At 65.5% G+C, this 18965-nt stretch overlaps 1 protein-coding gene across 1 annotated transcript; it reads right to left on the reverse strand.

The window, feature by feature from the left end:
• Positions 1 to 2269: 2269 nt before the first annotated feature.
• Positions 2270 to 11937, reverse strand: RHPN1 (rhophilin Rho GTPase binding protein 1; the record flags this gene model as incomplete). Its single annotated transcript, XM_080802237.1, has 15 exons — positions 2270 to 2550; positions 2868 to 3029; positions 3167 to 3313; positions 3515 to 3591; positions 4026 to 4220; positions 4595 to 4711; positions 4791 to 4947; positions 5314 to 5507; positions 5643 to 5809; positions 5923 to 6047; positions 6531 to 6608; positions 7188 to 7263; positions 7731 to 7862; positions 8934 to 9049; positions 11857 to 11937. 15 exons carry the CDS (start codon positions 11935 to 11937, stop codon positions 2404 to 2406), a joined length of 1971 nt encoding a protein of 656 aa, XP_080658363.1. The 3' UTR covers positions 2270 to 2403.
• Between the last annotated feature and the right edge of the window lie 7028 nt (positions 11938 to 18965).

Raw genomic sequence — 18965 nt, forward strand, 5'->3', positions numbered from 1 at the left:
CCAGGGGGGGCCACTCTGGGAAATGAGCCGTCCCAAGGGGCCATCCGCGCCCACACGCTCTGCTTGGGGTGCCAGGGAGGGAGGCGGGGGGCCGCCGCTCCCAGAGCCACTCTCGGGTGCTGACCCTCCCTCCCCTCGGCACACGTGTGACACTCCTACCAGGTCCCCGAGTCTTCCCAGATATTCCCGGCATGTGTGGAGGACACGGTGTGGTCCCTGCCCGTGGCTTGCCTGTGACACAGACACAGGTGACATGGTTGAGCCGGAAGGCGGGGCTAGAGCCCGCACCAGAAGGTGTGGCCGGACCTGAGGACGGCTGAGAGGGCTCCAGCAGACAGCACAGGCGGAGGGCGAGCGGTGGGAGCGCTGGTGTGGGCCGGGCAGGCACACCCGTGGGGGCGCGGGCAGCCGCTCCGCCTGAGAAAGGCCTTGGCCGAGGTGGGCTCTCCTGCACGTGACTCCTGGCGCGCACCGGACAGCCCCAGGGGCTCCTGCGTGAACTGCCGAGCGGCCTTGTGCCCAGGGAGGCCCATGGAGGCTCAGCCTCGGTGTCAGCGCCAAGACTACTCGGGTGGGGTGCAGGTCACGACAGACCTCCGGGGCAAAGCTGTGGGTTCTGCTCAGTCCCTGACCTCATTCCCAAGAGCTCCCAGAGCCTGGGGACCCACTTGCTGCCAGCTCAGCTGCCTGGGTGGCCTGGGGAGAGGCGGGCGGGCGGGACGGGGCTGTCAGCTCCTGCCAGAAGGTGCGAGCTCTCAGCGGGCCCTGGGCCGCTCCAGCCGGGGTGCACCCCTCGCTCACCGCGGACGGCCCTCTCCGGAAAAGGGGTTTGCTGCGGCCCGTAGAGGAGATGCCCCTTGATGTCCGTCCCCGCCTGGCCTGGGATGAAGGCGGGCCCAGCACTGCCTCCCGCAGCTGAGAACTCGACCCTAGGAGCACCCAGTCCGGGGGGCAGCACCTGGGCAGCGGGGCCTCGGACACCGCTTTGGAAAGCTCCTGACCCTTCTGCCGAGAGGGAGCCTGGTCCCAGCCCCCGCGGCTCTGGCTATGACGAGCCCCAGGCACAGGGCTGAAGGCCAGGCGGGCGCCACGGCGGGCGGGCGGGCTGCGGTGGGGAGCTGTGCCGTCCCTGCCGAGGGCCCCTCCCCACCAGCTGGTCCCCCAGCCCGTGTGCCCCTCTTGGGTCCGGACTGGCCGCCGGAGGGAGGGGAGCCGCAGTACCCTCCTGGACAAGACCTGCCAGCCCCGTCATCCCTGATTAGCGGGTAATGGCCTCCCTGACGCACAGTTTTATTAATTGAATTACTAAGCGCTGGGGTGACCTTGGCTGGCTCTGCTGCGAGGGGCGTTCTCTCGGGAGGAGCAGGTGGTTGGAAGGGACGCACCTGGCCATGCTCAGCCCAGGCTGGGGCAGGCGGGGAGCCCTGCCCTCCTCCAGAAGGCCGCCCTCCCCGGAGCGCCCCGTGGCGCTTACCACCAGGGCGGGACCAGGACGGTGCCGCTCCCACAGAGGGGATGGGGACGAGTGTGCAAGAAGAGACGGGTCCCCGCCCCCAGCCAGGGGAGCTTCCCGGCTCTCCCCCAAGGCCGGCCGTCGCTCCCCAATCGCTGCCTCCAGCGGCGGCTCGAGCGGGCAGCGGCCGCCCCCTGGTGGCCATGCAGACTCCCGGCCAGGCCGGCCCCCAGCCTGACACCCAGGCAGGCCCACCGCGCACTCGGGCTTCTCCCCTGCCAACGCCCGTGCCCCCAGGCCTCTGCAGACTCCAGGGCTCTGCAGGGGTGGGTTGAGCTGGGCGGGCTGGGGGTGGTGCAGGGGTGAGCAGGCCGGGCGGAAAGCTCGGAGGAGGCCTGGACAGCCGCCGTGGGGCTGGGAGTCGGGCAGGATGAGGGCCCCGGAGCGCAGGTGGGGCGGTAGGGTCAGGGTTAGGGGTGCCGGGTGGGCTGAGCCAGCGGAAGGGCACGTGGAGGGGGTCACAGGACCAGTGTGGGGTGCAGCCGACCCAGCCCTGGGGGGGTGTGGCCAGGGGGACGGGGCGGGGCAGGGCAGTGTGGGGTCAGGGTGCCAGGATCCGTGCTGCAGGGGCCCACTGCCGACTTATTAGTTGCCCCTGTCCCTTTGGGTGGGGGGCTGCCCTCCCCCAGTGGGCCCACTGAGGACCAGGTAGCCCCAAGGCAGCATCCCGGCATCAGCGACCCCTGCCCAGAGCAGCTGCGACGGGCCCCGTGCGGGTACAGCGCCCCGCCTGCAACACCGGGTTCACACACGGCTCATGTGACATGGTCTTTAATGGCAGCACTGGGGGGGGGGGTGCGCAGGAAACTGGCCTGAAATTCCCTCAGGCTGCAGGAAGGCACACAGGGGTGTGGGGCGCGGGGCACCCAGGGGGGAGCGTGGCACACCACTCAGGGCTGTGGGGACAGCCTCCCTCTGGCCTTGTGGCTCCAGCCGAGGAAGGGCCTGGGGCCGGCCCGTGCGGGAGTGGGCGCCCCCCACCCACACTCCTTCTGGCTCCTCAGAAGCGCCCCCAGGGCCGGCCGATGGTGCCCCTGCTGTCGGGACAGAAATGAGTCCCAGTCAGCACCCCTGGCCCATCCTGCCCGTGGCCAGCCAGGGAGTGACCGGGGAGGGGGTGGCTGGGCCATCAGGGGCGAGCCGGGGGTCCCGGGAGACTGGGCGCCACGCGGGGCTGGGTGAAGGCCACGGGACGGTGCTTGTAGCTCCTTGGCCCCAGGCATCCTCAAGGGTGGGCACGAGGCCCGCGGAGGGCGGGTGGCTGCTGCCCAAAAGCCACCCCGGGGTGGGAGTCGCCGGCGCGCAGCCTCCTCTTCCCCATGCCCTCTGGGCTTCCGGGGCCGCCGGGGCTCACCGTGCTGGGGGGGTCCGCCCTGGGCAGCAGCGTGACCACCTGCAGGCTCACGCCCTCATCGCCCACGCCCCTCAGCTGGGCCACCACCTCGGCGTGCCTCCACCACTTGCACGGCTGCCCGTTCAGGGACACGATGTAGTCGCCCTCATGCAGGCCAGCTGCCTGCGGGGAGACGGGGGAGGTCGGGAGTCCCCTGTGGGCACCCAGCACCTCTGCCCACGGTCCCTTCTGCCCCCTTCACGCCAGCAGCCTGTGCTCAGCCCAGGACCTTGGCCCCGGGGGCGGGACAGGGGCCTTACCGCCGCCGGGCCCCCGGGGATGACAGCTGCGATGAGGACAGGCGCGTCTCCGCGCAGCGTGAGGCCAAAGCCAGCCTCCCCGCGGGTCACGTGGACGGGCCCCACCAGCCGCCAGCAGTTCCTGGCTGAAAACACAGAGAGGGGCCCCTGGGGGTGGGGCGAGGGGTGTCAGTGGCCTGGCTGGGCCGCCCCAACTCCTCCCACCCAACCTCTGCGTCTTGGGTCAGACAGCAGGTGCGGCAAAGGGACTGGGCAGAGCGGGGCTGCCATCACGGCCTGTCCGGGGTCCTCAGCCCGCCTGTGTTGGTGTGCAGTGAGGAGGGGGTGACCTGGGCACAGGGTGCTCACCAGCCGCTGAAAGATATCGGTCACCTTCACCCTGGAGAAGCTTGGCGCCCTGATCTCCGGCTTCTGCTGTGTTTTAGCTGAAAGGACAAAAGACAGGACGAAGCCCAGGGCTCGTGGGCGCTCAGCCCTGGGTGCGGCCACGACCTGGGTCAGCCCCAGCAGAGGGCGTGGCCCGAGGAGCAGCCTGCTGGATGCATCCCGCCGCCCTCTGGGCCTGGCTGCTCCCTCCACCCCCACCCCAGGGGCCCCTGGGGGTCCCCGCGCTCCAGCCATGCCTGCCTGCTCCTGCAAAGCCCGAGATGCTGGGCAGCCGGCCTGTGGACACCTGCCTTCAGGCCACAGCTGATTCCCACCCTGGGGATGGTGAGACCAGGAGAGCAAGGGAGACCCTGAGAGCAAGGGAGCGCGCCCCCCGGGCTCCTCCCAAGGGCTGGCCACACAGCTCTGCAGGCCTTAGCCCACGGGCGCCCGCAAGCTGGACACCCCTGTCCCGAGGGGCCGGGCGGCTCACGCTGGATGTCAGGAGCCTCAGCGGTCTCCAAGAAGTCGTCCTCGCGGTCGAGCTCCGAGTACTTGGCCAGGGAGCGCCTCAGCGCCTGGGCCAGCACGGCCTGCAGTAGGTCGACCCTGCGCAGGGCGCGGCCCACCGCGTGCAGCCGCAGGGCCTCCTCCTGGCCCAGGATGCTGCGCTTCAGGTGGGCCTTGCCTGCGCGGAACAGGGCAGACCTCGCGTCTTGGGCCCCTACTCGGCCCCGGGGACCAGACCCCCACGCCCCCCCACCCCTGGACGCAGCAAGCCGGGGACAGGCGAGGGCTTCTGGGTCCATCCTGGGGGTGTGCTGCCCCTTGTGGGAGGCTGGGCCACGGAGGAGCGGCCTCCCGTGAGCGCCCGCACACGCCCAGGCCCCCCGCCTCGCTCCGGCCTGCTCCGAGTGTCGGCCCCGAGCAGGGGACAGGCAGGAGGGGGCAGGGGGCCTGCAGGGGTCGGGCCGGGGCACCAGGCATGCCTGGGTGAGGTGACTCAGGAAGGATGGGGCACTCGGGCCCCTCGGCGGGCGCCCCCACCCAAGGCCACCTCACCCAGCTTCCTGCGCTCCTCTGGCTCCCGGGGCAGCCCAGCGCCCCACGGTTCCGGCTCCGGTGTGGCCGGGGGCCCACGGAAGGCCTGCTGCCGCGCTGGGAAGTCCGCCTCGGCCCCTGCTGGGGCGAGAGAGGGCGGTGAGCCCCCTCCACCTGGGGCCTCGAAGGGGCAAAGACGGGCGGGCGGGGCACTCACGGGGACTGTCGCAGAGCGCCAAGGCCGCGTGGTAGTGGGCCAGGGCGCGGAAGTACTCCGCCTTGACGTGTGCCAGGGTGGTCCAGGGGAAGGGCACGTAGTCCCGCACAGGTGGCTGGGTCATGGTCTGGTGCACCTGCCTGTACTCGGCCGCCACCTGGGGCGCACGTGGTGGGAGGCTGGGGTCTCCTCTGGGGCTCCAGGATGAGCCGGGCAGCCTCGGCCCCGTCCCTCCCCACCCTGGGGCCAGGCCTCCACCTGCCCCGACGCAAGGCCCCACCCCATGCCCCAACCGGGCCCAGCTCAGGGCTCTGGGCTCCAGCCGCCGCTCTGACGGGTGCTGCCGCAGGCGCAGAGCCTCGGGACCCTCGGGTCCTGACAACAGCCGCTTTGGGAGCCAGCCGGAGACACAGCCGCGGCACCCCACCCTTCCCCGCACGGACCCCCGGTCCAGGCCCTCCTGCTCACGCAGCCGCCACGGCTCGGCCCGGCCTCCCGCGGGACAAGGGCTCGCGGTCCTCACCTGGGCAGCCTCCTGAGCCAGGCGTAGCTGAGCCAAGCAACCCTGGGGGGCTTCAGGGGACGGGAGCAGGAGGCCCTCAAAGATGCACTCTTGGGCCTGGGCTGTCATGAGTCGCTCCAGCATGGAGAGGGAGGCCGGGCTCATGTCAGGGCTGGGTGCTCGGGAAAAGTTCTCCCTCAGGAGACTGAAGGCCCCTGCGGAGGGGCGCTCACAGCAGGCGGGCAGGGTGGCCCGGCCACACCCCCAGGAGGGGGGGATCCCCGTGCAGCAGGGGCCATCCCACCGGCCCCTCATGCCCCAGAGGCACCGTGACCGCAGCCCGCCCTCACCAGCAGCCCTCTGAAAGGCCTCGATGGCGCGCTGGGTACCCTCGGGGCAGGAGCGGTCCTGGCGAGCCCCGATCTGGGTGTGCAGGGCCCCGATGTTGAAAAGCACACTGGCCTTCTCGAAAGCCAGGGCCCGCTGCTGGGCCGGGACCCCCGTCAGCGAGTCATACCTGTGGCGGGGTGAGGCTGGGTGGAGTTCCCACAGCAAGCGGCCGGGAGTCGTGGCCACGGCTCAGGGGAGCTGTCGGTGGGGACCACGGACACCCGCCCAGCCCGGCCCTACCAGTGGAAGTGCAGCCCGAGATTCCCAGGAGGGGCGACGAAGCGTGCGTCCAGGAAGCAGAGCTGGTTGTAGTAGGCCATGAGGGGCCCCAGGCCCGCCTCACTCTGGCTGGGGGTCCGGGCGGCCTGCAGGTAGGTGCCAGCTGGGCCCCGGCACCCAGGCCAGGCCACTGCATGGACTCCCCACCCCGGGAGCCCCCTCGGACGTCCCAGCCCCGCAGGAGTGCTCCGGGGTCTGGGGAGGGTGGGGTCACAGGCCCTCTCTGGGGCTGTTGTGGGCCCCATTCCGGGCAGGGAGACTGTGAAAAGCCCAGGAGGGGCCCCGGCAAGGTCCCTGGGAGGGGACGGGCACAGAGCAGCCGTTCCCAAAGGCCCAGCAGAAGGTGGTGAGAACAGACCATTCCCCGCACGTATGAGCCGTCTGCGTGCCTTCCACTGTCCCCAGAGCTGCCCCAGGCGGGGGCTCCGGCCCTCCAGATGCCTGTGCCCCTCTCCTCTGTTCCCGACTGAACCCCCTTTCCCCTCATTTGTGACCTGGGAATGGCTAGTCTCCCAGGTGGCGGGCGGTGGGGGGGGGGCGGGGGGGGCGTGGGGGGAGAGCCCACCCACCTGCCGCAGGTCCTCCAGCTCCCTGATTTCGGCCTCGTAGGAGGCACTGTCCTCTCCAAAGTGCCCAGAGATCAGCTCCTGGTTGGGGAGGGGCAGGTGCCCGGCTTCTCTGGTCACCCAGCCCCACACAGGCAAAGACGGGGAGTGGAAGGGAAGCCCTGGGCCCCTGGAGAAGGGCTAAGGACTGGTGTGGGGGGGTCCCTGCCCCACAGACACGGGGTTCGGGGACGCAGAGTCCCTCGCCGGGCCCTGTACAGCAGGTGCTCTCGACCACCGGACAGGCGAGAGGCCCGCTGGGCACAGGCTAGCCACCCCCAGGCGGCCTGGCTCACGAACCCCGATGAGCGTTCTGCAGCAGAGGCTCTGGCTCTGACTGGAGGGCCCCCAGCCGGTGGGGTGCTCAGAGCGGGGGTCAGGGAACCCTGTCGTCACCTCGGCCTTCCAGCAGGATGACGGGCTCTGCCGTGCCTACCCGTTCCTTGCCCCCCATTAGGGGCTCTTCTCCAAAGCCCGCCCAACCGCAAGCCCAGCCCGGGCTCCGCCTCCCTCCACGCCTCTTTCCCCATCTGTTTAAAGACACGCTGGGACCGGGAAGCCTCCGTGATCCCTGCACACCCCAGGGCAGGTGCGAGCCCCGGGTCATCGGTCAGCGCTCACCTTCAGGGGTGTGGACCAGTCCAGCTCCTTGGTCTCCTTCAGCCCCAGGGGGATCATAGGGACAGTGATGCCTTCGCTGGAACCAGAGCCATGGAGCCCAGTCTCTGAGGCTGGACCCTGCTGTCCCCAGGGGCCACTCCCTACGTCCCCAGCCGCACGGAACCCCTCCCCTCCGACTCTGATCCGCGTCCGACACACACCCTACGGCACACGGATGCTGTTCTGGTGCCCTCACACCTGCTCCCACTCAGCCTCTGACCCGGATCCCGTGCTTCTGGATGCACGTGCACGTGCACATGCACACCCCGGGGCCGGCCATGTCCTCGCACGTGCACACACACACCCCCGGGGCCGGCCGTGTCCTCGCACGTGCACACACACACCCCCGGGGCCGGCCGTGTCCTCGCACGTGCACACACACACCCCCGGGGCCGGCCGTGTCCTCGCACGTGCACACACACACCCCCAGGGCCGGCCGTGTCCCCACACACGCACATGCGCACATGCACACCCCCAGGGCTGGCCGTGTCCTCGTGCACGCACCCATCGGGCCGGTCAGCCTCCACGCGGCCGCCACTGAGCTCGTCCAGCTCCTCCTTCAGCAGCTGCAGGCTGGAGTTGACGTAGCTCAGCTCCAGGGCCACCGTCTCCCTGACCCAGGCGTTGCTGGTGGCTCTGGGGAGGCCAAGGTGAGCTAAGCCACAGCTCTGTAGGTGGACGGCACGCGGCCCTGGCCTGGCCTCCAGAGCCCCCCCCCCAGCATGCTGTGCTTGCGGGCCCAGCCCCGTTGAGGGGCAGCACTGGGGTCCAGGACCCACCCTACGACCCTCCTCTTCTCTTTTGAGTCCCCCCTACAGCTGGTGTTGATTTCTGTCCACGCATACAGACAGCGCCTCTGGCCCAGGGCACATCCCTTGGACCCAGACCTTCCCGGCCACAGGCTCTGGCCTCCCCCCGCCGCTCTCCCTGGATGCAGGCTCTGGCTCGCCCTCCACAGCGACACAAAATCGGCTTTCCTGGAAAGGTGGCGGGTCAGGCCCTCCCTGTGCCTACGTCTGGGCACCTGACAGAAGGGCCGACGGGTCCCCAGGAAGGCCCGGCTGAGAGCAGGGTTGGGCTGGACAGAGACACAGGGCGGCCAAGGAAACGGAGGAGCCCTTGGGGCCCAGCAGACCCCGTCCCAGAACGTGTCGGCCGGCTCCGCACAGTGGCCGGGGCTCCGACAGGTCGGAGCACCTTCCCGGGCCCTCAGCCACTGAGCGGGCTCAGGGAGACATGGGTGAAGGTCCGAGCAGACGTGCAGCCACCATTCTCACGGGGATGCGCCCCTTCAGCCCACAGGACACTTTCCCGGGTCCGCAACCTTGGGACACCTGTCAGATCTCAGCCTGAACGGTGCCTGTGCGCCACCACATACAAATCAGAGGCTCCCACACCACACACCCGCCCCCGCCAGCCTCTGAGCGGACCCCCGCCAGGGAGGGCCGGCGAGGCAGGAGCCCAGGCGGACCGAGAGTCTTTCCGGTGACCGCTGCCCCAGAGCCCGGCGGGAGGCCCAGCCCCTTCTCCTGGGAGCCCGCAACAGCCATCGTCATCCGCTCCCGTGTCCCTCTCCCAAACCAGACCACAAGGGTGGGCACCTAGCTGGGTGGCTGCCTTGTGCTCATCACCCAGCACGGGCCCGGCTGGCTGAGGCCTGGGGGCGGCACCCTCTCCCGAGCGACGGGGGTGGCGGGCGGCACGCACCTGTACAGGTTCTCGGCGCCTGTCCGCATCCGTAGCTCCTTGGTGATCTGCTGGCGGACCCGGGCCCTGCGGCTCTGTGGGCGCCCACGCGGGCTCTGGGCCAGCGGGTCGGAGCCCTGTGGAGAGGCTGAGGGTGACAGGCGCCGGACCAGGCATCTGCCAACAGCTCCCAGGCGCCAGAAGACTGGCAGGCGGGGGAGGCGCAGCCCCCACTGATGGCGGCGGCCAGCTCAGGCCTGGCTGAGGCAGGAGCACGGGAGGAGGGGAGGAGGGGCAGCCGGGCCAGGAAGAACACAGCAGGTGGGGGACGTGGCTGGGGCTGGGGCCCCTATTCCGTGGGGCCAGCACCAGTGCAATGGGACTCTGGAAGCCCCTGGCAGGAGGAGCCCATCTGCTTACCACACAGCCTTCGGTACTTTTTTTAAAAAGACTGAGGGACCCCCGGGTGTCTCAGTCGGGGAAGCGTCTGCCTTCGGCTCGGGTCGTGATCCCGGGGTCTGGGCTCCAACCCTGCTTTGGGCTCCGCAGAGAACCTGCTTCTCCCTCTCCCTCTGCAGCTCCCTGGATTGTGCATGTGCTTTCAAAAATCTTTTTAAAAATAGGTATTAACTTGAGAGAGCGGGGGAGAGAGGGAGAGTGCTTGCAGACGCGCATGGAGCGGGGAAGGGGCAAAGGGAGAGAGAAAATCTTGAGCGGACTTCCTGCTGAGTGTGGAGCGTGACCGGGGCTCGATCTCACAACCTTGAGATCATGACCTGAGCTAAAATGTAGAGTCAGACGCTTAGCTATCTGAGTCCCCCAGGCGTCCTCCCGCACTTCTGAATTTCATTCCGTAACCGCCATGATTCACTCTTCCCGCACGGCTCTGGCATAAGCTCAGACGTGGCCATGCGGGGACAACCTAGCCCAGATCTTGCCAAGGTGCTAAGGGCGAGGAAGCTGCCTACGGGACGCTGGAAGCTCTCCGGCCCGCTTGTTCTCTGGGGTGCCTGGTGCACCTTGAGCCTGGGACGGGCTCCATCCCAGAGAGCTGTTCACTGCTGGGGTCCCTTTGGGCAAATGCTCAAGGCACAGGCCCAGGGCCGCTCAGCTTCCAGGCAGCGGGTCAGGCCTCCTGACTGCCCACTGCCCACCTCGGCCGTGACTCCTCATTGTATGGGGCAATCCTGCCAGCTGCCAGTGTCTTGGGGCCCCGGGGCAGGAAAGCCATGCAGCAGCCGCAAGCAGAGATGTAGGGGTCCCTAGGCACAGAGACGCTGCGGACGGGTGCCTGGAGGATCCAGCCAGGGAATGTGAGGGTCCCTGCAGGAGCCAGGACGGGGAGCTGGAGCAGCTCTCAGGGCCCTGCGCGACCATGCCTCCCCCTGGCCATTTAGGGATCTACTGTGTGGGACAGTCACCAGCCCTGGAGCCAGGAAGAACTTCTCAGAATGCACCTTTTCTGGGCAACGTCCCCAAAGATGGTCACATGGCCCCTGAGCACAGTGGGGGTGAGGCCAGTGGCTCCCAGGACCCTATCCTGACACAGGGACAGAGAAGTGTCTCCATGCAGTGCTGAGACCAGCCTCCTGCAGCGTCCACCATCTGCCACGTATTGGAGAAAATGCGTCCCTCCTTGGCGTGCCCCCCACTGTTAGGCACAGGGCAATTTCACACCCTTTGGGGGCTATATCTTGCCCTCAAGGAGGGCCCCCTAAAGAAGGCCTCTCACCCTCCCACCTTGAAGGCTCTTGGTGGATGGCCAGCTTGGATTATGACTCAATATCTCCCCCACGCTCCAGCATTCTCAAGAGTGATCAATCAAGGAAGACCTCCCTGGGCAGCGTCCCCTCCAGGAGGCCTGAGAACCTGGGGAGGGAGAAGCAGGCCACTGTCGAAGCTACGTCCCTCCCTTTCCGAAAGTCTGACTGCAAAGCTCCAGCAGGCTCTGGGCCAGCAGCCATGACCGTCTGCCCAGATAGGGGTGGTCCATGCGCCGGGCAGAGCCCATCAGTGAAGGAGGGCTGTCATCATCCCCACTGTTTGTCTGGTCTCTGATGTCCAGTGCTCCCGGAGAGACGTGCTGGAAGTGGGGAGACCTGCAGCCTCCCAGCCAGAAGCTACTCTGAGCCCTGCAGCACCCCTCACGGGCCTGGTATGAACATGGTGACCGCCTCTTGGTGGCCCCCCAGGGAATGCCTAAGCTCCAGGCTGCAGAGAGGGGCGGCTCCCTCCTTCCCAGCACAGGCTCCCCCAGTCTCCACCTCCCACCCACCTTGCAGAGCTTCCCCAGTACGCCTGGAAATGGTCCACTGTCCCAGTCGGGGCCCCAGGATTAGGGACCGCGGAGGGGGAGGAGTGCGTGGGGAGTGAGAAAAGGACAAACTGTCCAGCTGTGAAGTCCTGCGGCCATTTCCTGCTCCCGGGAGGCTCCGGCTGCCTGCCTGCCGCCATGGAAAGTTTCATCAAATACAGAGCCAGGTGCCCAGGGCAAAGGGGAGCCGCCCCGCGGAGAGGGAGGGAAAAGCTAGGAAAGGAGGCATGCGGGGTTCCAGGAACTAGCACGGGGGCCACGGGCCGTCACACACCAGAGCCCAACACCTGCCCCAGAACCCGGCCCGGAGCGCCCCCCAGCCCCGCGCAGCGGCGGCGAAGACCGAGCTGTACCTGCGCTCCCACGCGCTCCTGGGCGGCACGGGACGAGCCCCACACCCGCAAGAGAGGAGGCCGGCACAGGCGCGCGGCGCGGACGCTGCACCGTGCCTCAGTTTCCCCCGAGGGAGGCCGGCTTGCCTCCGGGGGAGCGCGGGGGAGCGCGGGGGAGCGCGGCTGCCGCAAGTCCCGCCGCGCGCTCAGACTCGAGGAGCCGCCGCCGACCCCGCAAGCCGACGCTGGGGGTCCGGACCCCGCCTCCGGGAGCCCCCCGCCCCGCGGACGCACCCACCTTGCGAACGCCGCCGGCCTCCTGCAGCCTCGCGCTCTCCTCGCCGGCGCCCGGGCCGTCCGGCCTCTCCTCGGGGATCATCGCCGCCCGCCGCTCGGGCCGTGCCGGCCTGGAAGCCGAGGCCGGCGCAGGTCCCTCCCGGGCGCCGCGCCGGGTCCCCCGCCGTTCCCTCCTCCCGGGCGGCGGCGCGGGCCGGCTGAAGGGGCGTGGCTCCGGGCCGAGCGTGCGAACCTTGTCCTTGCCCAACCGGCGGCCGCGACGGCCCCAACGAACAGCAGCCACAGCCAACCAGAGCGCGAGGGAGGCGGGCTCGGGCCGGCCAGGCCCCGCCCACGCGGCCGCGGAGTCCCCGGGGAATGCGGTCGCCCCTGGCAACCGCCCGGCCCGACGCCGCGCGGCCGGGAGGGGCTCAGACCGCGCATGCGCCTCCGCGCCGCTCGGCGTGCGGGAAAGTTAGGGAAAAAGGAGAAAAGCAACTCCCAGACGCCGCCGGACCTTCCACGCGCCTGCGTGTTGGGCCCCCTGAGCCCGACCCCACGGACGTGCGCCGCGCGGCTGGGCGCCGCCCCCCAGCGCCGGCCCCCGGAGGAGCGCGTCCGAGGGACGTTGCCGCTGCCCCCGCGCCGTCCGTCGGCCCGCGGCCCCGCCCGCGCCCGCTCCCGGAGCCGGACCCGGCCCCCGCTCGCAGCACCGGCCTCCACAATCGACGTCCAGGACCGACGCGGCCTCCAGGACCAGCCTGGCCCGCAGAACCGGCTTCCGGAGTCCGACCGTCCAGAACCCGCGCTCCCTGCGGGGCTCGCCTCCCTGCACGCACACCTCTCGTGGGGGCAGAGACACGCACAAGCAGCAGGCGGGCCGGTGCTCCTCAGGTTCGCGAAGACCCGGTCTCCCGTCCCCCCCGCCCGCCGGGGTCCCTACGGCGCCGGCCCGCGGGCTCGCTGCCCCCCACGCGCACCCCGGTGCTGACCCGCGGGCTCGCTGCCCCCCACGCGCACCCCGGTGCTGACCCGCGGGCTCGCTGCCCCCCACGCCCGCATCCCGGTGCTGACCCGCGGGCTCGCTGCCCCCCGCCCGCATCCCGGTGCTGACCCGCGGGCTCGCTGCCCCCCACGCGCACCCCGGTGCTGACCCGCGGGCTCGCTGCCCGCCACGCCCGCAGCCCGGTGCTGACCCGCGGGCTCGCTGCCCCATCCCCCCAACGCAAGGCGAGGCCTGCAGTGGCGGAGCTAAACCTGTAAGCTAAGCCGCTTGGCCGGCCCTGGCCATCTGACACAGGAGAGCAGCAAAACAAGACAGCCCGTAACTCCAGGGAAAATAAAAAGTAATCACAGACTCACCTGACTTGGCTGTGCATTCCTTTTCCGGCCCTGATAATGTAATCAGACGTCCTCCTGGCATCCTGACCTCAGGGCAGTTATCCCCCGATTCTGTTAGGAGGAGGGGAGAGGTGAAGGCGGAGGGGGCCAGGCCAAGTGCAAGGGAGACATGCTTCCGCTTCATCCTCCCGAGGCTAAGTCAAGCAGTAACCCCGGAATTAGGAAACAGCCCTCTGGGAGCAGAAGCATGTCCTTCAGAACCGTGGGATTCATCACAGCTCACTAGCCCCAGGGGTCACAGGGGTCGCCCCTGGCAGGGGAGGGGGGGCTGCTTCTTCGCTAAGCAGTTCTAGCAGAAGGCTGTGCTTGGTGACCCCGGGCACCTTCAGTAATGAAGCCATCCCAAAGCCCGTGTTTTAGACAGCGAATGTTTAGAAATTGGCAACAAAAAACATTCAAAGGAAAACATAACCATTTGGAAGTGAGGATATCGTTCTAAAACAAGGTTTGAATGGAAAGAAAGTTAAAACACAAACTGCACATTACCTAAAATGTAACTGGAAAGTAAATTACATTAAATAAAACAAATGGAATAAACCGAAGGCAAATCTGTAAACTTAGGTGGGTTTACTGCCTATACCTATGTGTGTGCGCATATGACAGAAATTCACAAAGTACAAAGAGGAAACGAATGAAGATTAAAAGTTAGCGTCAGTCATGTAGCAAAAATGCTGAGTGTTCGGGAAAACAACGTCGACAAGTCCTCAAGAGGGCCCATCAGTGCAGACAGAGATCGCGTCAACGAGGACCGGCCTCTGACTGCGTGGGCTCTGGACACAGCTGTTCAGCCACAGGGAGTGACATGTTTATTATTTGTCCCCAGACCACCTGGGGAGCAGGGAGCAGGGTACCCGCTCCCTGGCTCCTGTCCTGTCCAGGGAAGGATGGCCAGGCTCAGCCCCAGAAGGTGTAGACCCCTGGGGTGTAACGGAAGGGAGGGGGCACCTCGGGGAGGGGCTGCTGGCAGAGGCCGGGCACAGCACGCAGACATGCTGCCCAGACGCCAGGAGGACACGATGAGCCACAGAGGTCCCCACAGGCCTTCTGCCAGTCACTGATCTGCACCCAGAGGCTAGGACTCAGCTGATCAAGAGGGAAGTCTTCCGGGTACGCGTGGGAGAGCCCCATGGGAGGAGACCATGTCTCCCCACCTCTGGACGCTGTCGTTACAGGCGCAGTGCCGAGAACGGTGTGGTAACCTTGGGACTCGGGGGAAAGCACGGACATGCTGAGCGTGGCAGAGGCCCCGGGCCCAGCGCCTCCTCTGGTTCCTGGCTCCTCTCCATTCCAGTCACTCATCCAAAGTCGGGCTTCGGATGCTGGAAGCCGAAAGTGTCCCAACACGACACAGCAGGAATATAAGTAACAGCAAATCGGGTCCCACAGCGTGAGGGTGCATGACCGGCCTGACCGAGCAGGCCCCACGTCAGGAACCCGCCACCCAAGGTGACCTCAGACTTACAGAGGGGAAGCCGCGCGGGCATCTCCACGGGCCCCCAGCACGTTGGGACAATTCAGCCGCTATTCTATGATAAATTCTAAGTACAACGGAAATGGAAGGGGCTAGCCCACTTTGATAAAGACAGCGTTATCAAACACAGACAGCGAGTGTATCACACATGGAAATCTTAAAACCATCCACATTCAAATCAGGAACAAGGTCTGGGTGCCACTGTTCTTCCATGGGGCTTTGTAGTTCTCGTTAAGGAAATAGTATAATAATAGTGATGGTAATAATAGTAATAATAATGATGCAGGAAAACAAAATCTTAGGGAAAGGAGACAAAATCATCCTTATATTTAGGTGACATGATCGTGTGACTTGAAATCCCAGGAATATCGGCCAAAAGAACGATCAGAACTGATTAGAGAACTTGGTAAGGTAGCTCATTTCAAGCTAATTATGTTAGGGATGGAACTGTGCCCCCCTCTTCATACGTTGAGGCCCTGTCCCAGCCTGACAGTGTTTGGAAGGAGGGTGGGGGGTGGTTAGGCTTAGATGAGGCGGTGGGGGGTTGGGCCCCACGGCAGGATCGGTGTCCTTGTAAGAAGGGACAGCAGAGCCTACGGCCCCCAGCAGCAGGCCCACGCGGAGAAGGCAGCCGTCTACAAACCAGGGAGAGGGCCCTCCCCGGAAACTGAAGCAGGGGCACCTTGATCTTGGACTTAGCCTCCAGAACAGTGAGCAAATCAATTCCGGTTGCTGTAGGCTGCCCAGCCTGTGGTATTGTGTTATCAAGGCGGAGCAGATTAAGACACCGTATAAAGACCGACTGCTTAAAACACGCACACGCGACTGGAGATTGAAAGATAGGAATCGGGAACATTTTCAGTCCCAAGCGCGACAAGACCATCTGACGCCTAGCAGGGAGCTTCAGAAGAAATTACATGATCGGCAAGACATACGCAGTTTTACTCAGCAACTTAAAACCACACTTGACCCCTGGTTGTACCGCACACCTTGAGGAAATACCTACTTACTATAAAAATGTCCACTCTCCCTAGATGGGGCTTAAAGGTTTCCACGTAAACAAGCAAACTGCCAACGACGTGAGAAGGGGATAATCTGAATGACCTCAGGACTGGAGGAACGTTTTACACTGAAACAGAAAATCCAGACACCGTAGAGGAAAAGACTGTATAATACCAAAATTTAATATTTCTGTTCTTTAAAAAGATTTTATTCATTTATTCATGAGAGACACAGAGAGAGGCAGAGGCAGAGGGAGAAGCAGCCTCCCTGCTCGAGCAGGGAGTCCGATGTAGGACTCGATCGCGGGACTCTGGGACCATGACCTGGGCCGAAAGCAGACGCTTCACTGACTGAGGCCCCCGGGCGCCCAAGATTTAATATTTCTAACAAAACACAAAGAGGTCGAAAGACAAAGAAGAGAGAGAAGAAATTGCAACACGTGCAATAAAGGAGAAAGGAGAGCCCCAAGTCACGGAGCCCCCAAACTAATTCCAGAGCAGTCGAAGTTGACCGCGGACGAAGTGAGCAAACGTTAGGGGTCCGTCCGCGCCCAGCCGGGACAGCGAGCCCCACGCCGGGTGCTGCAAACGGAGGACACGGAACCCGGCACCGGTGTGAGCCTGCGGGGCTCAGCGGAGGATCGAGGGCGGCAGGTGGGGGCCCCGGAGCCCAGTCCAGGCCGCAAAGTCCGGGGCCCCCACGGCCGGCCGGTGCCAACGAGCTACTCCCGCAGGAGGCTGTGTCCGCCCCTCAGGTTCTCTCTGTCACAAATACATATTTGAAAACAATGAAATAAAATGAAAGCTGTGTGTAATGACTTCAAAGGCAGCCTGCATCATATCGTTAAGCAAAGAGCACAAACTTCAGAGGACATCTGTGCAGGGGGGAAACCCCGCGTCAGTATTTTTAAAAAGAAAGACGAGGAAGGAGGCTCCAAATACGCGTCTTTGTTGGCAGAACGGGCAGCAGCGCCCGCCGAGGTCGCCCCCCGCGCTTCTGTTATCGCACTTGTCGCAGCAAGAATGCGCTCCGGGAGCCCCCGGGTGGCTCAGTGGGTTAAAGCCTCTGCCTTAGGCTCGGGTCATGATCCCAGAGTTCTGGAATCGAACCCCGCGTCGGGCTCTCTGCTCTGCGGGGAGCCTGCTTCCCCCTCTCTTTCTCTGCCTGCCTCTCTGCTTACTTGTGATCTCTGTCTGTAAAACAAATAAATAAAATCTTAAAAAAAAAAAAAAAGGCAGACAGACGGCTGGCCGGCGGCTGGAGGGGGAGGAAGGCCTCCACGGGGGTTTCCACGACAGGGACACTATGGGCTGGTGAGTTGGCCTCGCACGGGCGCACAGATCCATATTTTTAAACCCAACGTGAACGTGAACACGTGGGCCATCGATCCCGGAGGAAACTCGCCCTCCTTCCCGAGCCCCTGCGCGTCCCCCAGGAGGACCGGGCCGGCCCGAGGAGCCCTGCCCGCAGCCCGGGACCCCGCAGTAGGGTCCAGCACCGTCTGCCCAGAGCAGCCCGTCTCCCGGCCGTGCGAGACGCTGTCGGAGGTCTGCGGTCACGAGCTACCGGGCTAGGTAGAGAAGTAAGGTGAAAGTGGCCAATTCTAGAAAATCCTCCCCACGCTGGGACTGGGCCACTTCCAGGACTGTCCCCAGAAGTGCTGAAAATTCCGGGTTTGGGTTTTTTGGTTCAGTCTTCAATGTCAAGCAAGTGGGGGCACTTCCGTGACTTTCTCTCCGGTCCCAGGTCTCAATTAGGTGACCGCGCTGACCCTGTTTATTTACATTTGTGATTCTTCGGTGGGAGGCCGGGAGGCCAGGAGGCCCAGGGATCAGGGAGAAGCTGGACCATGTGACCACGTGTCGACCTGCCCCTGCCACAGCCCGCTGCGAGTCCGGCATTCCCGCACGCACCCGCGCTCAATGACATAAATTGAAAAGCAAGTAACAGTGAGGCACGGAGAGAGCATGATGTACTGCTGTGTGCTAGTCGCTTGTCTGTGACAAACGGAGACACGGCTCCGCGGGACCAGAGGAAGCCTCAATCAAGGGCAGTGATCACCCCAACCATCAGTGGCGGGGGGCGGTCGCCAAGGGACAACGGAAGAGAATCAGCAGAACGTGAAGAATGAACTGTTTGTAAATACTATCCCCAATTCTGTGTTTGTGTGAGAGCCATTCATCACCGGGAGACCTGGCTTCCCAGCAAGACGGCGCCATCAATCCCACCCAAGTCAGGGGCCAGCTCGGCGCTGTCAGAGGCCCCAGAGGACAGACACACGTATTTATTCTTATTTGAAGACAAGGTGAGAGTCATTTGGACGGGAGTGGGAACTGCCACTCGGAGGGCGGCTTGCAGGGCACAATGTAAAATGCCATTTGGGACTAGGGAGAACTCCTTAAAGCTCCCGTCTTCAAGAGGGGGCCTTGCCCACGGGGCCCGGGGGAGGGGGCTCTGTGGGCACTGAATGCCCACCGCTCTCTAGACTTCCCAGGCCACCTTTCTGCTCTTTCTGTCCTGGGTGTAAAGGGGTCGGGTGTGCACATGGGGAGGGAGGGTGGAGTCCTGCCTGCGGGCTTCTGCGGAAATGGCACTTTTCGGGAATGAGGTCCAAGGAAACAGGGAGAGGCGACAAATTACTGTCCTTGCAAATCTGTAGAATGGTCTGGCCCCACGGACTTTTTTCCTGGCCACTGTGGGGAAGTGGCTCCATCCCTAGCAGGGCTCCAGGCCAGGGCCCCAGGGCCGTCCCTGAGCATTACTCTCAGGCACGCACTGGCCTGATCGCAGGGAACGTCTGCATGTCCTCCACCACGGAGGCCTCCCCGCGACCCTCTGCCAAGCCTCCTGCTGCTGAAGAAGCGCCTGGGGCTGGAGGCGGGAAGGGTGCTCTGGAGGGCAGCGGACGGGCGAGGAGCAGCCCGGCTGGGGCACCATAGCGGTCCAGAAGAGCAGGGCAGCCCAGAGCAGCGGGGACTGAGCCCGACAGCACCCAGAGACCTGGGGAGACGAGGTCCAAGGACTGCTCGTGGCCAATGCCTCAAGTCGTGCTGCCAACGGCTGGAGGGACGGGGCAGGGATGTGGTGCAGACCCTGCCAGGAGACTCCTCGAGGGGTGGACAAAAGGCCGCTCTGACTGGAATCAAAAGTGAGCTGGAGAGCAGGTGGACGCGGGAAGAGAACACATGTCTGGGGAGTTCTGCGCTTGCGGGAGCACAGGACTGGTGTGACCCCTGGCCGTGGGGCCGGGGGCCCAC

The sequence above is a fragment of the Martes martes genome (genome assembly GCF_963455335.1).
Source record: "Martes martes genome assembly, chromosome: 4".
Classification (NCBI taxonomy): Eukaryota; Metazoa; Chordata; class Mammalia; order Carnivora; family Mustelidae; genus Martes; species Martes martes.